Source organism: Geotrypetes seraphini, chromosome 3, assembly GCF_902459505.1.
Source record: "Geotrypetes seraphini chromosome 3, aGeoSer1.1, whole genome shotgun sequence".
Taxonomy (NCBI): Eukaryota; Metazoa; Chordata; class Amphibia; order Gymnophiona; family Dermophiidae; genus Geotrypetes; species Geotrypetes seraphini.
In genome coordinates this window covers 23,894,948-23,918,703 of record NC_047086.1, presented here as the reverse complement: position 1 = coordinate 23,918,703, position 23,756 = coordinate 23,894,948, and the positions used below count along the sequence as shown (strand labels likewise).

Genomic DNA, 23,756 nt, shown 5'->3' with positions numbered 1-23,756 from the left:
TTTTATTTATTTTAAAAAATTTCTATGCCGTTTAGAACTAAACGGTCTATATAATTTAGATACATAAAATTATAAAAAGACACACAAACAATCCTCTGTGCTTTGTGTTTTTTTAAATTTTATTGTTGGTAGATCATTTTGACTTGACCACAAAGATAAGGGGGAGGGAGGGAGGGGAGCTGCTGAAAGACATCTAGTAGTTCTTGCAAGCTTGACTGCAGGGAATTATTTTTGTAATGTGACTGACATTATTTAGACTTTAATTTCTATGAATGAATAGAATGAAAATGATAGAAAATTACTTGCTTGTTTTTATGTGCGTGCGCTGAAGGGAAGTGGAGAGAGAGTGGGCTAAGGACGCTGAAGGGAAATGGGGAAGAGAGAGTGGGGAGAAGACGCTGATTTATAAATTGACAATTGTACAGAATATTGTTTCTTTTTATACTTTAATATAATAAGTTCAGTATAAAACTATTTGAGGCTTGGGTGGATGGGATCAGGTGATTTGCGGGGATGGGGACCGAGCTCATAGGGCGGGTACGGAGACAGTTCCCCCCCCCCGTTCCATTCTCTAGGCTCTGCCACGAATCGATTTTTGACTACGTGCGGACGAGCGGGGTGTCAGTTGGGTTGATGTAGCCGTCGTAGCGCAAGCAGGCATGGGGTATGGCTCTCAAAATAAATCTTAATCGTTGTACTTCTGATTTTGGCTCTTTTGACTGAGTTTGCCTACTACTGGTCTAGAAAGATGACGGCAGAAAAGGGCTACAGCCCATCAAGTCTGCCCACTCTTCTGACCCACCCCATCAAGTCTGAGTGCTAATGACCCAGATCCTTAGCTCGACCCCCACAGGGATCCCACGTGGATGTCCCATTTATTCTTAAAGTCTAGCACGCTGGTGGCCTTGACCACCTGCACTGGAAGTTTGTTCCAGTGATCTACAACCCTTTCTGTGAAGAAATACTTCCTGGTGTCACCATTAAATTTCCCTCCTCTGAGTTTGAGCGGGTGCCCCCTTGTGACCGAGGGTCCCCTGGGGAAGAATATATCGCTTTCCGCCTCGACACGACCTGTGATGTACTTAAATGTCTCAATCATGTCTCCCCTTTCTCTACGCTCCTCAAGTGTGTATAGCTGTAGTTTGCCCAGTCTTTCTTCGTATGAGAGACTCTTGAGTCCGGAGACCATTCTAGTGGCCATTCGCTGGACAGATTCAGCTTGAAGCACATCTTTTTGGTAGTGTGGTCTCCAAAATTGCACACAGTATTCCAGGTGAGGTCTCACCATGGTTCTGTAAAGCGGCATTATGACTTCAGGTTTGCGGCTGATGAAGCCTCTATTGATACATCCCAACATTTGCCTTGCCTTGGATGAGGCCTGCTCCACTTGTTTGGCAGCCTTCATATCTGCACTGACGATTACTCCCAAGTCCCGTTCTTCTGAAGTCCTAGCTAGTGTTTCCCCATTTAAGGTGTAAGTTTTGCATGGATTTCCGCAGCCGAGATGCATGACCTTACATTTCTTAGCGTTGAAGCCTAGCTGCCATGTCGAGGACCAGTTTTCCAACGTGATCAAATCCTGCGTCATATTATCCTTGAGATTGCTTTCATTTACTATATTACACAGTTTGGTGTCGTCGGCGAACAGTGTTACTTTACCCTGAAGCCCTCGGGTCAAGTCCCTTATGAATATGTTGAAAAGGGATGGTCCCAGGACCGAGCCCTGCGGCACTCCGCTAGTCACTTCCGATGTCTCAGAGAGGGTGCCGTTGACCACCACCCTCTGAAGTCTTCCACTCAGCCAATCGTTGACCCATGCAGTTAGTTTCTCACCTAACCCCATCGACTTCATCTTGTGCAATAGTCTGCGGTGTGGGACACTGTCAAAAGCTTTACTGAAATCCAAGTACACTATGTCCAGAGACTCTCCCGAGTCTAACTTTCCCGTCACCCAATCAAAGAAGCTGATTAGATTGGATTGGCATGACCTACCCCTAGTGAATCCATGTTGACAGGGATCCCTTAGGTTCCCCTCGTCCAAAATCGTGTCTAGTTTCCCTTTAAGTAAAGTTTCCATGAGTTTACATACTACTGATGTGAGACTTACTGGTCTGTAATTTGCAGCCTCTGCTCTGCAACCTTTTTTGTGCAGAGGAATGACGTTGGCTGTTTTCCAGTCCAGGGGGACTCTCCCCGTACTTAGGGAGAGATTGAAGAGTACTGCTAACGGTTTCGCCAGAACATCGCTTAGCTCTCTGAGCATTCTTGGGTGCAAATTGTCCGGTCCCATGGCTTTGTTCACCTTAAGTCTTGACAGTTCACTGTAAACATCAGCAGGTGTGAACTCAAAATTCTGAAATGGATCTTCCATGCTTTGCTTCATTTCCAGCCTTGGCCCGTGCCCTGGTGCCTCGCAGGTAAAGACCGAGCAGAAGTAATCATTCAGCAGTTTGGCTTTATCGGAATCTGTTTCCACATAATTCCCGTCTGGCGTTCTAAGGCGTACTATGGAGTTCACGCAGTAAGAACCCATTTTACAAAACCACAGTAGCGATTCTCTCATGTCAAATTCACCAAAGTCCATTCAGTTCCTATGGGCTTCAGTGCATTTGCTGTGGCAGAATTGCTATTGCAGCTTTGTATAAGGAGCCCTAAGGCAGGAACTACTGTCTGTGCTTTGTCTTACACAAAAAACAGATTGCTGGGGGTGCAAAGTATTAACTGATTCAACATGAGTTTGAAGTTAGTTGAATACCACTCTCTCAAATACGGTAGTTTTGAAAGAAATGGAAGATTTGATACTGGCCAGTAAGTTATTCGGAATAAGAGGATCTCCATTACTTTTTTACAAGGGTGGCTTAAATGCTACTGGAACACTGCCTAAATGTCAACCTTAAAAAAAGGAAGTCATATTGAGCATTGCAAAATAATTAATAATAATTAACTAATAAAAATAATGCACATTTAATTTTCCCCATCACCAAATTTCCCTGTTCCGCCCCACCCAGCTACTTTTTCATGCCACCCAGAAGGAAAAAATTTCTGAGGAGAACACTGGGATCTTCTTATATTTGCAGACTTGGATTTTCAGCTCTGACAGAAATTAAATTGAAAAAAAGAGAACTGCAGATGGTGTATGATGAAATGCATGTTTGCTTGTTGACTATTGAGCCGTTGTTTGAGTTAATTTGCACTCAAAACAAGCACATCTATCGCTTGATTAGCAATTCTATCTACTTTAGTTTCACTGTTACCCATACATAGCTTAAAAAACTTTAAATAAATTTAAATAAAAGTTTAAATAAATTCTCAAATTTAATTTTTTGCTAGTTTTGCAAAAATCATTTTTGTTCTACATTTGCTCTGTTCAGTGTGCTAAAAATGTTGGAGACACTGCTCTGTCTTGATGGTTCAATCCAAGCTGGGATTTTGATGTCTGACAGCCCTCAAGGGTATTAAGAATAATGTATTGCTCTAGCAGATTGGAGAATGTTTGAACTCCATAAATGTTTCTGATTTGTATGGTTGTGCTGAAGTTTGGATTGTTCCATTGCAATGTTTAACATGATTGTTATACATCAGAGCAGAATAGCACTGTATTTTTGGAAGTCTTCCTTTACCCCTCCTATTTAGGGCTATCACCTGCTTTGGTACAAACTGAAGGGGGCTGCAGAGCACTTGGTAGAAGGAGGCGGAGTTGAAAACCTGGCTCATGAGCATGGGGAGAATGCCTTACTATCCAGAATGATAACCTATTTCAGCCAAGCTAAGCTCTGGCTCGCCAAAAAATTCCTGCCATCACCGAGATTTGGCCTGCCGTTCCTTCAGGTGCAGTGCAGCCCCGCCAATGTGAAAAGGAGCCACATTAAAATCGGAGCTGTGCCATAGCACGTTCCCTCCAATTTCGAAGTGGCTCCTTTTCACATTGGTGGAGCTGCACTTCGCCTGGAGATGGTTGTGCGCTGTTGAGCCCCTCTTTGGTTTCTGTGGCCTGCGCCTGGTTCTGGCGTTGTACGTTTATACCAACAGCTGGGTTGTGCAGATCTGAGGCGGCTCACGTAGCTCAGAGGCAGCGCTTCTGTTTTCTGGGGCCGGATGGTACCGCCCACTTTATTGTGACAAACTAAGGAAAAAGTATTAAAATGCTGCCGGTAGATGGGAGGAGTCTTGAGAATGAGGCATAATAGACTGCAGAAGCCCGCAAAGCAGAGACGGGGGGGAGGGATGTCTACCTAACAGTACTATCTCTACTTGTCTATCATTGTTCTCAGCCCTCTTCAAAGTTCTCTCTACCTACTTGTCATTGCTTTCTCTGCTTCTTGTAGCTCTCTACCTACTTGCCACGCTGCCATCGCTATGCTCCTACCTGCCTCTCACTGTTTTTATTCCTGATTCTCGGTGCCCTCTAGCTATAGCTGTCTGTCACTTCACTGTACTTCTGCTTTTAGTGCTCTCTCTGTCTGCCTAACACTGTCTTTCTCCTGCTTCTCAGTGTTCTCTGATTGAATGTCACTACCTTCTACCTGCTTCTCAGGTCTGTTGTGTAAGTCAGGTAAACCGTTTTAGTTGTAACACAGAAAGGTGGTGTATCAAATGCATGGCCCATGACCTTACATAAACATCAACATATTGGGACAGACCAAAGCTGGTGTTAGACAGCAGGCATGAACTAGGTCCTAAAAGAGAGAGGAAAAGGCTTTTTTATTTATTCTGTTTATATCATAGAGCAGGCGTGGGGTTGGAGAAGTTGTAATCCTATACTTCTACTAAGGGGTCCTTTTACAAAGGTGCACATTTAGCGCATGCTAAATCGGTTAGTGTACCTTAATAAAAGGACACCTAAGTATCTTAATAAAAAATTTGGCCCGTGACTTACCCTATGTTTTAGATTTTGGCCCCTTATGTGATTGAGTTTGACATCCCTGACCTATTTACTAGAAATGATATTAGCAAGGTAAGAACCTAATCTCTTTTTAAAAGTAGAGATAAAAATAACATTCAGTGTCATCTGCACCTTTTAACAAAAGTTCAATTTACCAATACAATTCGGGTTGATGTTTAAAGCATTGACACTAGCGTTTAAAGTGTTAGAGTGGGCAATCTGACTATCTTGCAAAACTTCTTGTACCATATAATCCTTCACGATTAATGAGGTCAGAAAATTTTAATAGATTGACTGTCCACCAATCCATCTGGTTAAACTTAAAGCAACCTAAAATTCTGCTTTTTTTGCATCAGTACTCTTTTTGTTGGAACTCACTTCCTAATGAACTTCGTGCTGAACCTACTTATATTACGTTTAGAGCCAAGTTAAAAACTCATTTATTTGGATTGGCATTTCCTGTTTAGTTTGCTTATTTTAGTTTTAGCATGTTTCTTTCTTTATGATTTGATTTTATTATTCAATTAGGCTTCTTGGACTATTGTAACTAAATTTTTTATTTTTTAAATTTTTTAAATTTTATCTATTTTTTCTTTTATCATTCTGTCATGAATATTTGGCGTTCTTTTCCTTTTTAATTGATGTACACCCCACTGATATTGTATCGAAGAGCGGTATATAAATACAAATAAATATAAACAATTTAAGAGATATCAAAAACAGACTGGAATAGATAAGCTTTCAGTTTTGATCACCATTCTAGGTTTGAATTTGTCATTCGGAGTGTATACGGTAGAGAGTTCCATAAAGAAGTAAGCTAAAAGAATGCTGATTTGCATGTTAAGAACATAAGCAGTGCCTCCGCCGGGTCAGACCATAGGTCCATCCTGCCCGGCAGCCCGCTCCTGCGGCGACCCAAACAGGTCACGACCTGTCTGAATCATCAGAAGGGGCTCCCTTTTTGGACTCCATTTTTTTTAAAAATTTATTATTATTATTATTTTTTTTTTGCGATGGGGGAGGCATTACTAAAAGATCATTTAATGATTGTATACAGCGTGTGGGAGTATATGGAAGAGTAAAGGAGGACAGCTAAGTAGGTACACCTTCATGAATAGCTCTATATGCAAGAGTGAGGATTTTAAATTTTATTAAGGAATGAATAGGTAGCCAATGTAGCTATTTTATGAGAGGAGTTATGTGATCGTAGCACTGTTATAGATCAGTTGAGCATCAGTATTTTGAAGAAGTTGCAGTCTATTGAGGCTACAACTGGAAAGACCTGTGTACATTGAATTGCAGTAATCATACTGTGAGTTACTAGTGTTCCTTAATTAAAATAGCTGCTAACTGAATTGATCATGTGAAGGGTCTACTTGTTATAATATTTTTTATCTATCTTTCTAATCCTTCTAGGCTCTATTGGAAAGGACAGGGTACACACTAGATGTGACCACTGGACAAAGAAAGTATGGTGGACCGCCTCCAGATATTGTACATTCAGGACATCAGCCTTCAGTTGGTACTGAGGTAAGGAAATAGAGGGGAACAAACAAATATTCAAAGACTCTTAGTTGGGCTTGCAAAATACAGTATAGCAAAGTTCAACAAATTGCGGATTCCATGCAAATGTTGTGCCATGATACCCAGAATTGCCTGTTGGAAGAGTTGTACTTTACTGGTTTGAGCTGTACGATGCCCAAACTTTGATTTGCCATATTCATGAGCTTTCAGATCTCAGGGTTTTTTCTGGAGTTCAGGTACTGTGCAACTGAAACTTAGTCACAGTAGTTGTGACAAAAAGTTGCTTTTGCAGTGATAACAGCATCCAGAACCAGCAAAGTCAGAGGTAGGGGGGGAAACTAGCTGGAGTTGGGATGCTGGCTGGGAGTACGAAGAAGAGAGGATTGCTAGAGTTGGGTGAGTAGTGGTAATGGCAGGCTCTCTGGGGACAGAGAAAGGGAAAAGTAATGAGTAGTTATTTAGGAGTCATGGGATAGAAGGCTGAAATCAAAGGCAAACAGTCCATAGATGGTTTTAGAGCTCTCAGTTAATGGACTCTAAATCCAAAGACAGTTTGTCAAGGCTCATGCTCTAAAGTGCTTTTTTTTTTATATGAAAACTGAACAGTAGATTCTGCAGAAACTTAACTTTCATAGTGTAACTAAGAAAGTTTCTTTTGATATCAATGCATTTCGAAAATGTTTTTGTGCAGTGAAATGTGCGAAAGAAAGCAAAATCATTTTAAATATGAATTCATTATTTAATATGATCTACAAAAGTAAATTAAACACTAGATAAATTTGCACCAGTGGGAGGTTAACAGCCTATCGGAAGGTGTGAGTAGGGATCACTTCAGACCGCTGGGTACTTGAGATTATTCAGGAAGAGTACAAAAGCTCAAGTCCTTTCATTTCCTCCCGGACCTTTTTGTGGACTCTCCAACAGGAAGACCAGAAAAAGCAGCCATAGAAGCTGTACCAAATCAGGTTTAGGCAGATACTCCATATACTTTATAGTGTCCAAAAGATACTAAGTCTGGAGGTCAATTCTGGATCTCAAGTCTGTCAATGTGACCTTGAACATAAGCAATGCCTTCGCTGGGTCAGACCTGAGGTCCATCATGCCCAGCAGTCCGCTCATGCGGCGGCCCAACTGGTCCAGGACCTGTGCAGTAATCCTATTTCTGTTTGGAGACAGTGAGGTCAGTCATTGCTTTGGTGGTACCAGGGGAATTTTTCGCCCCTCTGAAGTTGACAGAGGCCAATCTGCACATTCTCATTTTTCCCAGAGCACAGGAAGTTCTTAAAAGTACATGTTCTGGAGCAGCACTTCTAGTTCTCAGCCATGTTGTTTGGACTGGCCACGCACCTGAACCAAGGTGATGATAGCAGCACATCTATATAGGTAAATATAGATATAGGTAAATCCAATTGGCTGATAAGAGCCTCGACCGAATCTGAAGGATGGATGGCAGTGCATTGTGTGGTTAGCTTCTGCAAAACCTTGGCTGTGTGGTCAACTTTTGGAAAAGCCAGCTGGAGCTGACATAGTTCCTGGAGTGTCTGGGCATTGTGTTCAACAGAGAGGAGAAAAAAAGCGTTTCTACCAGAAGCCTGCAGAGTGACTCAAGCGGCATTTCAAGGAGTTTCGGGACAGGCTGGCATCACCTGCTGGAGTCAGTTGTAGCAACTACAGGTGTGGTTCCCTGGGCAAGGGTGCACTTAGGCTTCTCCAGGATGTGCTTCTATACTGCTAGTGCCCACAGCGAGGCGTTAACGGATGCATCCATCTTGGACAGCAGAGTCGCATCTGTCTAAATTGGTGGCTAGAGCCTTAGTCTCTGACCCAAGGAGTTCCACTCCGCATCTCCTCATGGGTTATTCTGACTACTGATGCCATCCTATATGGGGAGGGGAGGGGAGCACATTGTGAAGGGCGTCCAGTTCAGGGACACTGGTCTCCCTTCCACAAAAAATGGTCAGTCAACCAGTTGGAGCTGAGAGCCATCTGCTGGGCGCTGCAAGTGTTTGTAAGCACATTGTAAAACAAAGCTGTGCAAGTTTTCTCAGACAATGCAATGGCGGTAGCCTATGTCAGTTGGCAGGGGGGCACTAAGAGTGCTGCTCTACACTGTTGTTTCTGTGGGCAGAGATCCACCTAAAGGCTCTTTTGATGGCACATGTAACAGGAAAACAACAACGTGCAAGCAGATTTTCTCAGCCGGAAAACCCTAGAACCTGGAGAATGGGCACCCTTTCAAGGGGTTCAACAGCATTGTTTGTCATTGGAGGGCACCCGATGTTCGATTTGATGGCGTCAGCAGCCAATAAGAAAGCAGGGCTGTTCAGTTGAAGGTACAAGCCAGGCAACAACAGCTTGGACACCCTGGTGCAACCATGACCAAAGGTAGGGCTTCTGTATGTCTTCCCTCTGTGACCCATGATAGACAGAGTCCTGAGAAGAATAATGTCACACCCAGGGCTGGTAGTTCTTGTAGCACCAGACTGGCCGAAGCATCCGTGGTATGCAGATCTCTGTCTGTAAAGATACCAGAGTCTTAGACTCCATACCATCCAGGGTTGCTCACACAGGGCCCAATCGCCCTGGAGGATATGGAGCGCTTTGGTCTTACTGCAAGGATCTTGAGTGCACAACCTTAACATTCAAAGGGTATTCAGACATGGTGAATGCCACTATCCTATAATCTAAGAAGCAGACAATTTTAACTGCCTATGTGAAAGCCTGGAAGTGTTTCCAGGTCTTGTGCGTACAGAAGAGTGAGGATCTAGTCTCAGCTGCGATCTCTTTGATCTTAGCATTCCTGCAGGAGGGACTTGAAAAAGGCCTGGAAGTGGGCTCCCTCAAAGTTCAAATAGCAGGTCTTTTGTGTTTCAGCCCTCAAGTGAACAGGAAGTTCTTGGCCTCGCACACAAATGTGGCCAGGGCTCAGAAGGGGGCTTTGTGCTTCTGTTCTCCAGTAGACGCCATTTTCCATTGGGGAGTCTTAATATTGTCCTATGGGTGCTCACTAGAGCTTCTTATGAGCCTCTGCAGCAGGCATCATTGTTGGACCTCAAAGTTAAAATGACAATTTTAGTGGCATCACTTTAGCTTAATGGTATTGGAATTGCAAGCTCATGCAAAGAACCTTTTCTCAGAATTTCGGAGTCTGGAGTAACACTGCGTACTGTACTCCCTTGCAGAAAGTGGTTTCCAATTTTCATTTCAACCAGGAAGTATGGCTACCCTCTATCATGCTTTCAGGATCCAAGAAATGGACCAAGGCCTGAAATTGCTGGATGTTAGCAGAGTGCTGCTTTATTTGGACATGACAAATGAGTTTCGACTCTTGGATCATCTCTATTTGCTGACAGGTGCGTCCTGTAAGGGTTAACTAGCTTCTAAAGCGACCATTTCAAAGTGGATTCGTATGGCCCTTTCTTCACCTATATTGGGAGTGGAAAGCTTATTAAAGAATGACACGGTGACAAAATTCATCACCGTTCCCGTCCCCGCGGATAACCGCAGGAAACCATCTTCATGTCATTCTTTAAAGAGAGAGGGAAGAATCAGAGTATGAATGGCCACAACCACTGACCCACAAGCTTTGCTTTGAAGAATACTGGTGTAGAAAGACTGAGGTTGAAATAGACACTAGAAAATGACATGGGATTATTTCCCGCAGTTATCTGCAGGGATGGGAACGATGATGAATTTTGTCACCATGTCATTCTGTAAAGCTTATCCTGTTCCCTTAAAGATGCATTCCACAAGGGGAGCATCCTCCGCTTGGGCGGAGACTACAGCAGTTTCACCTGAAGAAATTTGAAGATCAGCCACATGGTCCTCCCTCCATACTTTCACAAAATTTTACAGGGTAGACATGGTGGCAAAATTTGACTCCACATTCGGATCGTTCGGATGCAGCAGGCTCATCTGTCCCACTCTAGATTCCATGGACTGCTTTGATACATCCCAAAAGTTCAGGCATGATGTGCTTATTGCACTTAAAGGGAAGATTAAGTACTTACCTTGATAATCTTCTATCTAGTAAATAGGCACATCATTCCTGAAGCCCGCCCTCTGAGATGCTCATTAGCTTGCTTACTGCCTCAGAAATGCCTGAAAATTTGGTTATCTTGTTTCTTTCCTTTATCCAGTAAAGGCAAGGATAAAGGACGCCAATGCTATTTCATTGCATTGAGGGGGTATCCTTCAGAGCCTTAAGACTGTTAATGCAGGTTGCAGTCATGTAGGTGGCTAATTTGTTCCACCTCGTTATATGTTTCAATCTTTCATGTTTTAAATATTATGTGATACATGTAGAACAGATTTGTTTCTTGGGGGAGTATCTGCGTACCCCTCCTTCTTATGTTTCACTTAAATGGGTCATGATTACCCGATTTCTAAATCTATAAAAATATTAGGAGTTACATTAGACACACATCTATCTATGGTTGAACATACAAACTTAGTGGTGAAGAAGTGCTTTTTTGCACCATGGAAACTAAAGACTATCAAAAAATATTTTGATCCTCTATCCTTAGATTATTGGTACAGGCATTGGTTCTATCTATATCGGATTATTGCAATATTGTTTATTTAAGTGTACCTAAAAAAACAATGAGAAAATTGAGAATAGTACAGAACACGGTTGGCCGTCTAATATTCGGGCTGAAGAAAAGAGATCATATTAGTCCCTACTATAGATTGCTACAATGGTTACCGGTGGAGGCACGAGTAATATTTAAATTCTCTTGTATTTGTTTTAAGTTGATTTGGGGACTGGCCCCTACTTATCTTTTGTCTCATTTTGTGCTATACAACTGCATGAGGAGAACAGAAATTGTAATTTATTTGCCTATCCAAAGATTACTGGTTGTAGATACAGCTCATTTTTGAATAGGACTTTTATGTTTCAAGCAAGTAAACAGCAGTCCTGGTTAGGTAATTACATTAGTGGAGCCAGGTTGACCTATGGCGCTTTTTGGAAAGAAATTAAGACTACTATTTGAGTCATTTCCTAAATAGAAGTTACATCAATTGCAATAATTCTATAATAATTGCAATAATTCTACTTTGATTATTCTTAAGAAATATATTGCACTTTTGCTATTTGTATTTTGTACTTCACTGATTGTCCAGCTCTCTTCGATGTAAACCGCTGAGAAATTGTTTGATTGTGGCGGTATAGAAGAATAAAGTTATTATTATTATTCATTGAAGAATTTTGCTATGTTGTCTGCTGCTGGAGAGGAAGAGAGAATAGAGTTGTTTTTAGAGGTTAAGGAGCACCAGATGTTAAACAATGTACTGCTCTGGTTATTGGATCTGGTGATTCTTCCTTGCTTTTTTTAGTACTGTATTATAGAACTTAATACTGTTCCTCTAAGACTGTCCTTCTGCGGGGGATTTAGATTTTTTTTTTCCCATTTAAGCTCCAGTACTCGGCATTTCTGCTTCAGTTCTCTGTGGTACGGAAAATACCAGGGAGCCTTACGGGAGTAGGAGACTGTTGTTAGTAGATAGAGGAGCATGAGAGCAGTAGGTAGTCTCAGAGAGGTTTACCCAGTTGTGCCAGTTGGTTTCCAAAGCCATGATTTCCAGATGGGCTCCTTAGTCAGCATATATTGCTGGTGGGAAACAAGTTGCCAATTTCCGTAAAGGCACATTCATCTAGAAGGCTGCTTTGTGGGCGGAAACTTGGGTGGTCTCTCCCAAGGAGATTTATATGGGAGCGACCTGGTCCACTCTACATACATTTTTCATGTTTTACAGAGTGAATGTAGCAGCAAGGAAGGACTCCGCCTTTGGGTCCTCAGTGTTATGGGCCAGCGCAATGTTCTCGCCTTAGATTTCTGGGACTGCTTTTGTATGTCACGCTCGTCCAGAATGACACACCTGTTGCACTAGAAAAAGAGGTTAGGTTCTTACCTTGCTAATAATATCTTTTCAAGTAGATAGGTGTGTCATTCTAGAGCCCCGCCCTGTCATTTGTGTCCTGTGCCTTACTATTATCTCTGTCAGAATGTTTGAATCCAAACTAGGTTTGCATGTCAGTCAGGTCTTCAGGCTCTTCAGCCTACACTATTACTATAACACTTTGGGGGTTATACTTGTACCATATTAATGTTTCTGATTTGATTGGTGAATGACAATGGTTAACCTGTTCATGATGATTTCAGAGCAGAGCGGTGTTTTTCGGGGAGTTTCTCTGTACCCCTCCTTCACAGGTCTTCCTCTACGGGGCTGTCGCCTTCTTTGGGACAAACTGAAGCAGACAGCAGAGCCTTCTGGTGAAGGAGGAGGGATTCTAAAACTGGAGTTTGATTCCATCTGCATGGCTTGTGAGCACTGGTATATTACCTGCTTGTCCAGAATTACACACCTATCTACTAGAAAAGATATTAGCAAGGTAAGAACCTAATCTCTTTATAAAGTTAGATCTGCTCTAAAGAAGATGTGATTGTTTTTTTGTTTTATAAAAAAGATGTTCGTACATTTCAGCTCCCACCTGAACTTTGACAAATTGTTCCCCTTGATATAGCTGACTGTGTAGCTTTATAGGAGCCAATTTCCTATGTATAAAATATGCTTTTTGTGTGGAAAATGCTTTATTAAATTACTCCCAATTAGATTTGTTTGACATGAATTGTTAAATTTTTTATGCATAGATTTTTGTGGGCAAGATTCCAAGAGATCTTTTTGAGGATGAACTTGTTCCATTATTTGAGAAAGCTGGACCTATTTGGGATCTACGTTTAATGATGGATCCCCTGACAGGCCTAAACAGGGGATACGCTTTTGTTACCTTTTGTACTAAAGAAGCAGCTCAAGAAGCAGTTAAATTGGTAAGTGGCTTTTCTTCTCTGGACACATTTTTAGAAGGTTTAGTCTCTTGTAATCGCTCTTAATAAGCATATATTAAATTGGGAATATCTTATTGTGCAACATGATCCTCTTTTAATGTTTGTGCATTTCAACAGTACTTGGGGGATGTGTGGTTATAACAAAGACTCCCATCAAATTTGGCTGCCTATAATGGTTGGTATGGAGACTTGACAGTCAGTATTTAACCATTAGTGACTGGTGGCTACGCAGAATTGTAAGCAGGGCTCTGGCCACCTTGTTGGGCAGACTAGATGGACTTGCTGGCCTTTAACTGCCATTATTTATTGTGTTCTCAGATTTCAAAGATCTCATGTACCATGAGATTTTATATAGAACATTATAAATGTAGAAGGATAGAAAATTGAACAAAAGATAAAGCAGTTAGTAGAATAATATAAAGAAGTATAATAAAAATACTTTGTTTCCTTGTCTATCCCAACTGGAGAATGACATGGTGACCCGTTACTGTGGCTAACTGCAATAAAACCACAGGAACGGGTAAAATGTATATCTGCTTACTTCCGGTGTGGGAACAAAGCTTTTTGCAGCTCTGCAGAGCTGTAAACAGCTTTGTTCCCATGGGGAGCCCCACCCACCACAGCTCCCCGATATCCCACCATCCCTCCCCATGCTCATGGGTCTGTCGACTCCAGCCCACCCTCCCCCTTGCTCACTAGTCTGGTGGCTCCAGCCTGCTTCCCTCCCTCCCTGCTGCTGGCACACACCTTGTAGAGCGATCCGATCTCTACAAAGGCTTGCTCGAAGATGCTCACAGCCTTCCCTCTGCTGGTCTCCTCCTTATGATGCAACTTCCTGTCTTTGTGAAAAAAGGAAGTTGCACCATAAGGAAGAGCCTGGCAGAGGGAAGGCTGCAAGCACTGGCATCGAGCAAGCCTGTATAGAGATCAGCTCGCACTGCAAGGTGTGTGCCAGCGACAGTGAGGGACAGAAGCCATCTGGAATTGCCGGACTAGCAAGCAAGGGGGACGGTGAGCTGAAGCCGCCAGACCCACTAGCAGGGGGTGGGCTAGAGCCTCTGGAGACAACCACAGCAACCAGTATCCTCACTCTTTGGATTCAGTGACAGGATAGCAAAGAGTGAGGATACTGGTTGCTGTGGTTGTCTCCATTGAGGCCTCACCTTTACATCTTCCATACTGGTTTAGTGTTTACTAGATTCGCCGGACCCATTTTCCCTCATTTGCATGGGTGGTTCAGATCGGGTAGGATATTGATTTGGCAGCAGCTTAGTGAATCAGGTTGTGGTTGGGGATTGATCGTAAAACTAGTTTTGCGATCGTCGGGACAAGATCGGAAGGTTTAGTGAATCTAGCCCATAGTTGGTTGAAGGAATTCCTCTCTGTCTTAAACATGCCTTCTGGTATCCTCTATTAATGGAAGACATGGGGTAACCACATTGTTTAAACCTTTTGGCCATCTTATTAGCATTCTCTTCGAAATCTGAATATTTGGTACAAATTTTTTTTTTAGTCTTAGAAATTGTGAATTTAATAAATTCTTCTTGAGGGAGAGGTTATGATTACTGGAGTAATGGAGGTATGCATTTCGATCTGTTGGTTTTCTGTATAAAGTTGATAAGATTATGATCTATGCAAATGAGCAAATCCAAGAAATTAATTTCATCTTCACTGGCCTTAGGCGTCGGAGCCTATCAGGGCTGTGGGCTCCTTCTTGTGTATCACATGATGCACCGAGGAGGGAAGCCCTGCCATTTTGGATTGACGAGCCTTAAGCTGGAGGGATCATGCTTCCCACCTGTTTCCAACTTCGGATAAAGGTACCCAGGGGGAAGGGGGGTGTTCGGGGTAGCATCCAGTGGCAGGAAGGAGTGGGCATCTCTCCTGTTATTTTTTCTCGAGGGGGGAGGGAGGAAATGGGCATCCCTCCTGCCATGTTTGCTGCCACAATAGGGGGGGGGGGGGAAGATCAGGTGCTGGCTCATCGGGGAAGTCCGTCATCAAGTGGGGGGTGTTAATGGGGCAGATATTGTGCCTGTGTAACACACACACAGCATCTATGCCCATTAAAAAAAGAAAAGAAAAAAAGGTTTTCTGCCCCAAACACCTAAGTTGCAAGAGACTGCTTTTGGGCTTCCCCTGCCTCTCAGCTGTTTGGGCTTCCCTTGCTGGCTCTGCGCATTTGTGAGAGTTGCTCTCACAGCGATCAATCGAACGGAAGAGTCGGGGATTATGACAAACCTCTGCGTGAATCATTTGCATGCAAAAATTCTACTGCATCAATAGCTCTTTTAGAATTGACCAAAAATCGGATCAGATTGTCCCACGGTCTTACTATCCTGGTTCGTGCATCTAGCTCCATGTTTCTTCAGGGCAGTCTCTGCACTGTCCCTAACCCACCAGCTGTCTATTGGGCTTCCTTAAGTTCCCCAGAAATTCTTTAATAGACTTTTCCAAAAGGCAATTCTTGGAGGTAAATGCTTACAAAGGAAATGCAAAAAGAAAATTTCCCTTTTCAAAGCCCACCCTACCCCCACATCTCTTTATCCCAGGACAAGCAGGCAGCATATTCTTGACTGATGGGTGACGGCACCGACGGAGCCCTGGTACGGACAATTTTAGAGTGATTGCACTCTAAGAACTTGGAAAGTTCTAGCAGGCCGCACCGCGCACGCGCGAGTGCCTTCCCGCCCGACGGAGGCGCGCGGTCCCCAGTTTCTTAGTTTCCGCGGAGCTAAGAAGTCGCACTTTTCAATGACTGTTGAAAAGATTTTTTCCTGACGCCTTCCCGCTCGCGAAATCTGTTATGAAATTGTATTTCCTTTTTTTCTTTTATTATTTTCTTGTAAAAAAAAAAATTATTACTTTCTTTTTTCTTTTCTTTCGTCGGTTTTGCCATTGGAGCGGTGCTGGACACAGTTCTCATGAGAGCATTCCTGCTGTCCAACCATCTCCAAACTCTTCAATCTCTATGTCAACAGCTACTTCTGCAAAGTTCCATCTCTGCCAAGCGAATGATGATACTCTTGGGTCACATGGCCTCCACAGTTCATGTCACATCCTTCGCACGTCTTCATCTGCGCACTCCTCAATGGACCCTAGCTACCCAGTGGTCCCAAGCGACGGATCCGTGCTCACGACACATATCTGTGACATCATCTCTTCGTCAGTCTCTACAATGGTGGTTAATATCCTCAAATCTCTCCAGAGGTCTTCTGTTCCATCTACCTCCTCATCAACTTGTCATCACCACCGACGCCTCCCCTTATGCCTGGGGAGCTCATTTGAACGAATTCCAAACTCAAGAGCTTTGGACAGCCCAGGAAATGAAGCATCACATCAATTTCCTGGAGCTCAGAGCAATGTTTTATGCCCTCAAGGCCTTCCAACATCTTCTCTTTCCTCAAGTCCTCCTGCTGTGCACAGACAATCAAGTTGCGATGTACTACATCAACAAACAGGGTGGGACAGGATCTCGCCTCTTGTGCCAGGAAGCCCAGAAGATTTGGGCTTGGGCCACAGATCACCAACTATTCCTGAAAGCTATCTACATTCAGGGGGAACAGAATTCCTTAGCGGACAAGCTCAGCAGAATTCTCCAGCCTCACGAGTGGACACTCGATCCTTTAACTCTACAGTCCATCTTCGCTCGGTGGGGCACTCCTCAGATAGACCTCTTTGCAGCTCCTCACAATCACCAGCTGCCCCTCTTCTGCTCCAGACTCTACTCTCCTCACCGTCTGGCAGCGGATGCATTTCTCCTGGATTGGTCCAATCTGTTCCTGTATGCTTTCCCTCCGCTTCCTCTCATGTTGCGAACCTTGTTCAAGCTCAAGAGGGAACAAGCCACCATGATTCTCCTCGCTCCACGGTGGCCCAGGCAACATTGATTCTCCCTTCTACTTCAACTCAGTTCCAGGGAGCCTATTCTTCTTCCATTGTTTCCTTCTCTACTTACACAGCATCAGGAGACCCTTCTACATCCCAACCTCCAGTCTCTACACCTGACAGCTTGGTATCTCTCGGGCTGACTTCAAGTGATACTCTGTTGTCTCAGCCCGTTCGTTCTATTCTGGATGCCTCCAGGAAACCGGCCACTCTGCAATGTTACCATCAGAAGTGGACAAGATTTTCTTCCTGGTGTCTTCTCCATCATCATAATCCTACGTCCCTGGCAGTGGAGACCTTGTTGGATTACCTTCTTTCTTTGTCTGACTCTGGTCTCAAGTCTACTTCCATCAGAGTCCACCTCAGTGCTATTGCTGCTTTTCATGAGCCAGTTCATGGGAAACTTCTCTCAGCTCATCCTTTGGTTTCCAGATTCATGTGGGGTCTTTTCAATGTGAAACCACCTCTTAAGGCCCCTCCTGTAGTCTGAGATCTCAATGTGGTTCTCTCCGCCTTAATGAAGCCTCCGTTTGAACCTCTGGCTACAACTCCTTTCAAGTTCCTCACTTGGAAAGTGCTCTTCCTTATTGCCCTTACCTCTGCCAGGAGGGTCAATGAGCTACATGCACTAGTTGCGGATCCACCTTTTACAGTCTTTCATCATGACAAGGTGGTTCTGCGTACACATCCAAAGTTTCTCCCTAAGGTTGTCTCGGAATTCCATCTCAACCAATCCATTGTTCTGCCTGTCTTCTTTCCGAAACCTCACTCTCATTCTGGAGAACAGGCTCTGCATACTTTGGACTGTAAGCGGGCTCTAGCTTACTATTTAGAGCGTACTAAGCCCCACAGATCATCTCCCCAACTCTTTCTATCCTTTGATCCGAATAAATTGGGGCCTGTTTCTAAACGTACATTGTCTAATTGGCTGGCAGCGTGCATTTCATTCTGTTATCCCAGGACAAGCAGGCAGGTATTCTCACTAGTGGGTGACGTCATCCGACAGAGCCCCGATACGGACATCTTGCAAGCATGTCTTGCTTGAAGAAACTCAGAAGTTTCGAGATGCCCGCACCGCGCATGCGCCAGTGCCTTTCCGCCCGATGCTCCGGGCGTGTCTCCTCAGTTCTTTTTCTTCCGCGGAGCTGAGAAGTCTATCTTCAATTTGCGCCCATTGAATCTCTTTTTTGCCTTCTTTTTTGCCGCGGGTTGAGTTCTTTTGGCTCTCCTGTGCATTTATTTCTTTCTTTGATTTCTTTTTAAAAAAAAAAAATAAATAAAAAATTTTTCCTTCCGATACCGGGTCGGCCGCGTGGCTGGGGCCCCGCGCCTTCGACCTTGCGGTGGAGCTTTTCCGGCCTATGTCCCGGCCGATTACCGGTTTTAAAAAGTGTAGCAAGTGCCAGCGCGCGATTTCGCTCACAGACCCTCATCGACGCTGCTTACAGTGTCTGGGACCGGATCACTTTCCGAAATCGTGCCGGCCTTGCTCCACTCTGACGGCGAGAGCGTTTAAGCGTCGCTGTCTGCTGTGGGAGTCCATGTTCAAGATGGAAGCTTCATCGGATCCTGCAGCTTCGACATCGACATCGACGGGTGCTTCGACTCCTTCGGCGAAGCCCTCTGCCTCCCCGGCTGCTTCGGGCCTCCTGAAGCCGGCATCGTTCACACCGGTTTCGGCCCCGACTTCGGCGCCGGTGCCTTCATCCGTCTCCTCGGAGCAGGTATCGACCCCGACTGTTCCACCAGTGGTGCTAAAGGTGCCGAAGACTGGCAAGCAGAAGCACGCAGCACCCAAGGAATGCGGCCCCCTTTTGGTGCGGATCCCTCTATATCGGCTTCGTTGCGGTCCATCCTGGAGGCTCAGTTCGTGGAGCTCATGCAGACCATGGGGCCTCGGCTGATTGCCACCATCCAGGGTGACCTTCCAGCTTTGGCTTCGAGGGGCGGACCGCCCCCTCCTTCTCCTCCTCGCCGCACGACCTCGTTGCTCGGCGAGGAGGAAATTGGGGCGTCCTGTTTCTAAACGTACATTGTCTAATTGGCTGGCAGCGTGCATTTCATTCTGTTATGCTCAGACCGGACTATCACTGGAAGGTTCTGTAACGGCCCATAAAGTTCGAGCTATGGCAGCATCTGTAGCTTTCCTCCGTTCCACTCCTATTGAGGAAATCTGCAAGGCTGCTACTTGGTCCTCAGTTCATACTTTTACATCTCATTATTGTCTGGATGCATTCTCCAGACGGGATGGACACTTCGGCCAATCTGTTTTGCAAAATTTGTTTTCCTAATGGCCAACCTTCCCACCATCCCTCTTTTTGTTAGCTTGGAGGTCACCCATCAGTCAAGAATATGCTGCCTGCTTGTCCTGGGATAAAGCAAAGTTACTTACCGTAACAGGTGTTATCCCAGGACAAGCAGGCAGCATATTCTTGACTGATGGGTGACGGCACCGACGGAGCCCCGGTACGGACAATTTTAGAGTGATTGCACTCTAAGAACTTTAGAAAGTTCTAGCTAGGCCGCACCGCGCGTGCGCGAGTGCCTTCCCGCCCGACAGAGGCGCGCGGTCCCCAGTTTTCATAATTCCGCGGAGCTAAGAAGACGCGTGTTTCCAACGGCTGTTGGAAGTTTTTTTCTAAACTGTTCACTTGCCTTCCCGCTTGCGCGTATTTTTCTCTTCATTTTATTTCTTTCTTGTTCTTTTAACGTTTGTGAAAAAAAAAAAAAAAAAATTGTTTTATTTTTTTATTTTTTTTATTGACTACCCCGGCGGGGCCTGTTGGCACCATCGAAGCCTCCGGCTTCGATTTTGCTACAGCGGTTTTTCCCTTCATGCCCCCGTCACCGGGTTTCAAAAAGTGTCAGCGGTGTGCGCGCCCTATATCCCTCTCCGACCCGCACAAGTGGTGCCTTCAGTGTCTGGGTCCGGACCATAGGGCTGACACCTGCACCCGCTGTAGTTCTTTACAAAAAAGAACTTAAAAAAACCGACAGATTCAGCAACGAATTCTGTTCGGCACCGACATGGAAGTTGCACCAGTATCGACATCGGCAACTTCCTCCAAATCGACACCGACTGTCTCGGCACCGACAGATACATCGCCGACGTCGATCCCTGTAGGTAAGCCGGCTAAGAAGCCTTCCCCTACTGTCCTAGGGCCACCAGTCGAGCATGCAGTGAGCCAAGTCCTGCAGACTGAGCGCCGGCCCCGTAAACGCTCCGCTCCCATTGAAGTCACTGCCTCGTCATCGGCATCGACTTCACCCGAGCGTCGAGCGGCACCGAAGGTACCGAGCAAGAAAAGACCGGTACCGGTGCAATCGGGACCTACGTTGGATGAGCGCATTGCCTCTATCCTCCAGGCCCAACTTAAGCAGCAACTACAACAATTGCTCCCGGCTCTGTTGACACCGAATCCTCCAGTGTCGGTACCCAATGAGCCTTCGGTGCCGACCGTCGATCAACCCCTTTTATTGACATCGACTTTGTCGGCACCGCACAAATCCATGTCCATGCCTATTCTATCAGCGGAACCGAAACGACGTTCTGCTCCGGACACTTCTGAACCGGTACCGTTCTCTGAACCCCGTACCGTTCTACACTCCCCTGGTACCGTCTCCAACCGTTCGGGGAAATCGGTACGCAAGACTAAACATGTTGGCACCTCGACTCCACTTTCTCAGGGCCGTCTCCAATCGGTACGGGACCCTGACTTGTGGGATGACTCGGATGATCACCTCGGTACCGAGGAAGATTATTCATCTGAAGAGGAGGATCTATCGGTGCAAGACCCTTCTACTAAGCCAGAGCACTCCTCATTTACCAAATTTTTAAGGGAAATGTCAGACACCCTTTCAATTCCTTTGGAGTCTGATTCTAAAAAGTCCAAGGCATTCTTAGATGCCTTGGACTTTGATCATCCTCCTAAGGAGTTCTTAAAGTTGCCCCTCTATGATATCTTGAGGGAAACTTTCTATAAGAACTTGGAAACTCCCTTAACCATCCCGGGAGCCCCAAGAAAATTGGAATCTCTTTATAAAGTCATTCCAATCCCAGGATTCGACAAGCAACAACTTCCCCATGAATCCTTGTTGGTGGAATCAACCCTGAAGAAGTCTGTAGGTGCCAGTGTTTACGCCTCTGTCCCTCCTGGCAGAGAGGGAAAGGCCATGGATAAATTTGGAAAGCGCCTTTACCAAAACGCCATGCTGGCCAACCGTTCAGGTAATTACGCATTCCACTTCTCGTTTTACCTGAAGCATCTCATTCAACAGGTGACCTCTTTTCAGAAGTACATTCCGGACCGTAAACTTCCTGCTTTTCAGCAATATACTTCTAGTCTTTTGCAACTCAGGAAGTTTATGGTCCGTTCCATTTATGATACTTTTGAACTGACGTCACGGGTCACTGCTATTTCTGTAGCAATGAGAAGGTTGGCATGGCTACGGGTCTCAGAACTGGATGTAAACCATCAGGACCGACTGGCCAATGCGCCTTGCCTGGGGGATGAGCTGTTTGGGGAGTCCATGGATACCGCCACACAAAAGCTCTCCGCGCATGAGACTAGGTGCGACACCTTGTTGAAAAACAAGAAGAAACCTCCTCCTCCTCGTCCATTCAGGCAACAACCTTCTTATCAAAGAAGGTTTTCTGCTCGCCCGGCTCAGACTCATCCTCCTCAACCTCGCAGGCAGCGTCAACAGCAGCAACAGGCTCGTCAACAACAACAGCCTGCTGTAAAACCGGCTGTTCAACCTAAGTCTACACAGCCCTTTTGACTCTCTTCTCGAGAACATTGCCAGTCTTCCTCCCTCATGCCTTCTACCTCAGCCCATAGGAGGTCGACTACAGGTTTTTCTGTCTCGATGGGAAGCAATTACCTCCGACCAGTGGGTACTTGCTATCATCGCTCACGGATATGCCCTGAACTTTCAGACTCCTCCACCGTTAAGTCTACCAAAAGAGTCTGCTTCCAACAAGGCTCAGTCCCTCCTTCTCGGTCAGGAGGTTCAATCCCTCCTCCTTCTCAATGCCATCGAACCAGTTCCTCTAGACCAGCAAGGCCTGGGATTTTATTCCCGGTACTTTCTTGTACCCAAAAAAACCGGAGATCTCAGACCAATATTAGATCTAAGAGATCTCAACAAATGTCTGGTCAAGGAGAAGTTCAAGATGTTATCTCTTGCCACCCTATACCCTCTTCTCTCTCAGGAAGACTGGCTATGTTCCCTCGATCTCAAGGAGGCGTATACTCACATTCCAATTCATCTGATGTCCAGACAATACCTTCGCTTTCTTGTCAACCAACATCATTACCAATACAAGGTGCTACCCTTCGGCTTAGCCTCCTCTCCCAGGGTATTCACCAAATGTCTGATTGTGGTCGCAGCTTATCTCCGCTCCCACAATTTTCAAGTCTTCCCTTATCTGGACGACTGGCTCATCAAGGCTCCTTCTCCTCAGTCCGTTCACATAGCCACCAATCAGACCATTTCCTTCCTTCGACTGTTGGGGTTCGAGATCAATCTACCCAAGTCACACCTCATTCCAACTCAGCGACTTCAATTCATTGGAGCCATTCTGGATACTGTTCAGATGAGGGCGTTTCTTCCTCCAAACCGCCTTCACACCATCCTTCATCTCTGTCAGCAGGTGTTCCAGAAAACTTCCATCTCTGCAAATCAAATGATGGTACTTTTGGGGCACATGGCATCCACAGTGCATGTCACCCCCTTCGCACGTCTCCACCTGCGTACTCCTCAATGGACCCTAGCGACTCAGTGGTCACAAGCGACGGATCCTTGTTCACAACACATATCTGTGACCTCGTCTCTTCGACAGTCGCTTCTTTGGTGGTTGAACTCATCAAATCTATCCAGAGGTCTACTGTTCCATCTACCTCCTCATCAACTAGTCATCACCACGGATTCCTCCCCCTATGCATGGGGAGCTCACTTGAACGAGTTCCAAACTCAGGGGTTTTGGACCACCCAGGAAAAGAAGCACCACATCAATTTCCTGGAACTCAGAGCGATTTTTTACGCCCTCAAAGCTTTTCAACATCTCCTCTTTCCTCAGGTTCTTCTCATTTGCACAGACAACCAAGTTGCAATGTATTACCTCAACAAACAAGGAGGGACGGGATCCCGTCCTTTATGTCAGGAAGCTCAAAGGATTTGGACATGGGCGACTGCTCGTCACCTATTCCTGAAAGCAGTCTACATCCAAGGGGAACAGAATTGCTTAGCAGACAATCTCAGCAGAATTCTTCAACCTCACAAATGGACTCTCAACCCCTCGACTCTCCAGTTCATTTTCTCTCAATGGGGCACTCCTCAGGTGGATCTTTTTGCAGCTCCCCACAACCATCAACTGCCCCTGTTTTGCTCCAGACTTTACTCTCCTCACCGTCTGGAACCCGATGCATTTCTTCTGGATTGGACCAATCTCTTCCTTTATGCATTTCCTCCTCTTCCGCTCATGCTGCGCACCTTATTCAAGCTCAAGAGGGAACAAGCCACCATGATCCTCATCGCTCCACGGTGGCCCAGACAGCATTGGTTTTCCCTTCTACTTCAACTCAGTTCCAGGGAACCCATACCTCTTCCTC

At 45.1% G+C, this 23,756-nt stretch overlaps 1 protein-coding gene across 9 annotated transcripts in view; it reads left to right on the top strand.

Annotated features, from left to right (window-relative positions):
• SYNCRIP (synaptotagmin binding cytoplasmic RNA interacting protein) overlaps nt 1–23,756 on the top strand; it is a 232,325-nt gene that overhangs the window by 88,989 nt on the left and 119,580 nt on the right. For all 9 annotated transcript variants that reach the window (XM_033937368.1, XM_033937366.1, XM_033937364.1 and 6 more), the window contains 2 exons: nt 6,299–6,412; nt 13,060–13,236. In XM_033937368.1, the coding sequence (XP_033793259.1) occupies nt 6,299–6,412; nt 13,060–13,236 (291 nt within the window). The remainder of the gene's footprint in view (nt 1–6,298; nt 6,413–13,059; nt 13,237–23,756) is intronic.